The sequence below is a fragment of the Chaetura pelagica genome, unplaced genomic scaffold (genome assembly GCF_000747805.2).
Source record: "Chaetura pelagica isolate M959 unplaced genomic scaffold, ChaPel_1.0 scaffold233, whole genome shotgun sequence".
Lineage (NCBI taxonomy): Eukaryota > Metazoa > Chordata > Aves > Apodiformes > Apodidae > Chaetura > Chaetura pelagica.
In genome coordinates this window covers 350,143-350,729 of record NW_009952708.1, presented here as the reverse complement: position 1 = coordinate 350,729, position 587 = coordinate 350,143, and the positions used below count along the sequence as shown (strand labels likewise).

Below are 587 nucleotides of genomic sequence, written 5' to 3'. Positions count from 1 at the left end.
GCTCCTGGGGCTGCCAGGGTGGGAGGAGCAGGTGGGCGGGATGGGACTTGGGAGTCCTTGGGGTGCCCGACCCTGCAGAGGGAACACTGTGTTCTTTGGGAACTGGTGACTGCTGGCAGTCCCTGCCCCGGGCCGGTATCGCCCCATCTGCAGGAGCAGGGAAGAAAGCAGCTGTTTTCCCAGGACCAAGGCTTAGTGTGTAGGGATGGGGGAGTGTGGGAAGCCCAGAAGCGTTTGAGGGTTGGGCTAGGGGTGCGTTAGCTGTGGGACATACCACGAGGACACTCGTGACACTCACACATCTGCCTGTCCCCAAGTCTGCCTGTGCTCTTCCAAGTGAAGTTGGCAGGCTGTCCTTCCCCGCCAACAGCGGTCACCCGGGGTCCCCAGCCAGCACGGGGAAGACCACAGGTGATGTCACCCTCAGCAGTGCTGCAGGGCAGGAGCTGCCCCTGGCCTCGCACCGCGCCGGCACCTCGCGCTGCGGCGTGACAAGCACAGGTGAGGGGGCGGACAGGCCCCCCGGCCCTGAGCCGGGGCTGCAGGACGGGGGGGGTCGCCAGTCCATCTCCCTTGCCTCCCTGCCC

The 587-nt window shown here is 66.3% G+C and overlaps 1 protein-coding gene across 1 annotated transcript in view; it reads left to right on the top strand.

The window, feature by feature from the left end:
• Positions 1-340, top strand: part of TTLL6 (tubulin tyrosine ligase-like family, member 6) — a gene marked incomplete at its 5' end in the record, with an annotated part of 12,132 nt that extends 11,792 nt beyond the window's left edge. Inside the window, one exon of the mRNA XM_009994297.1 lies at positions 318-340. Within this exon, the coding sequence (XP_009992599.1) occupies positions 318-340 (23 nt within the window). The remainder of the gene's footprint in view (positions 1-317) is intronic.
• Positions 341-587: the final 247 nt, after the last annotated feature.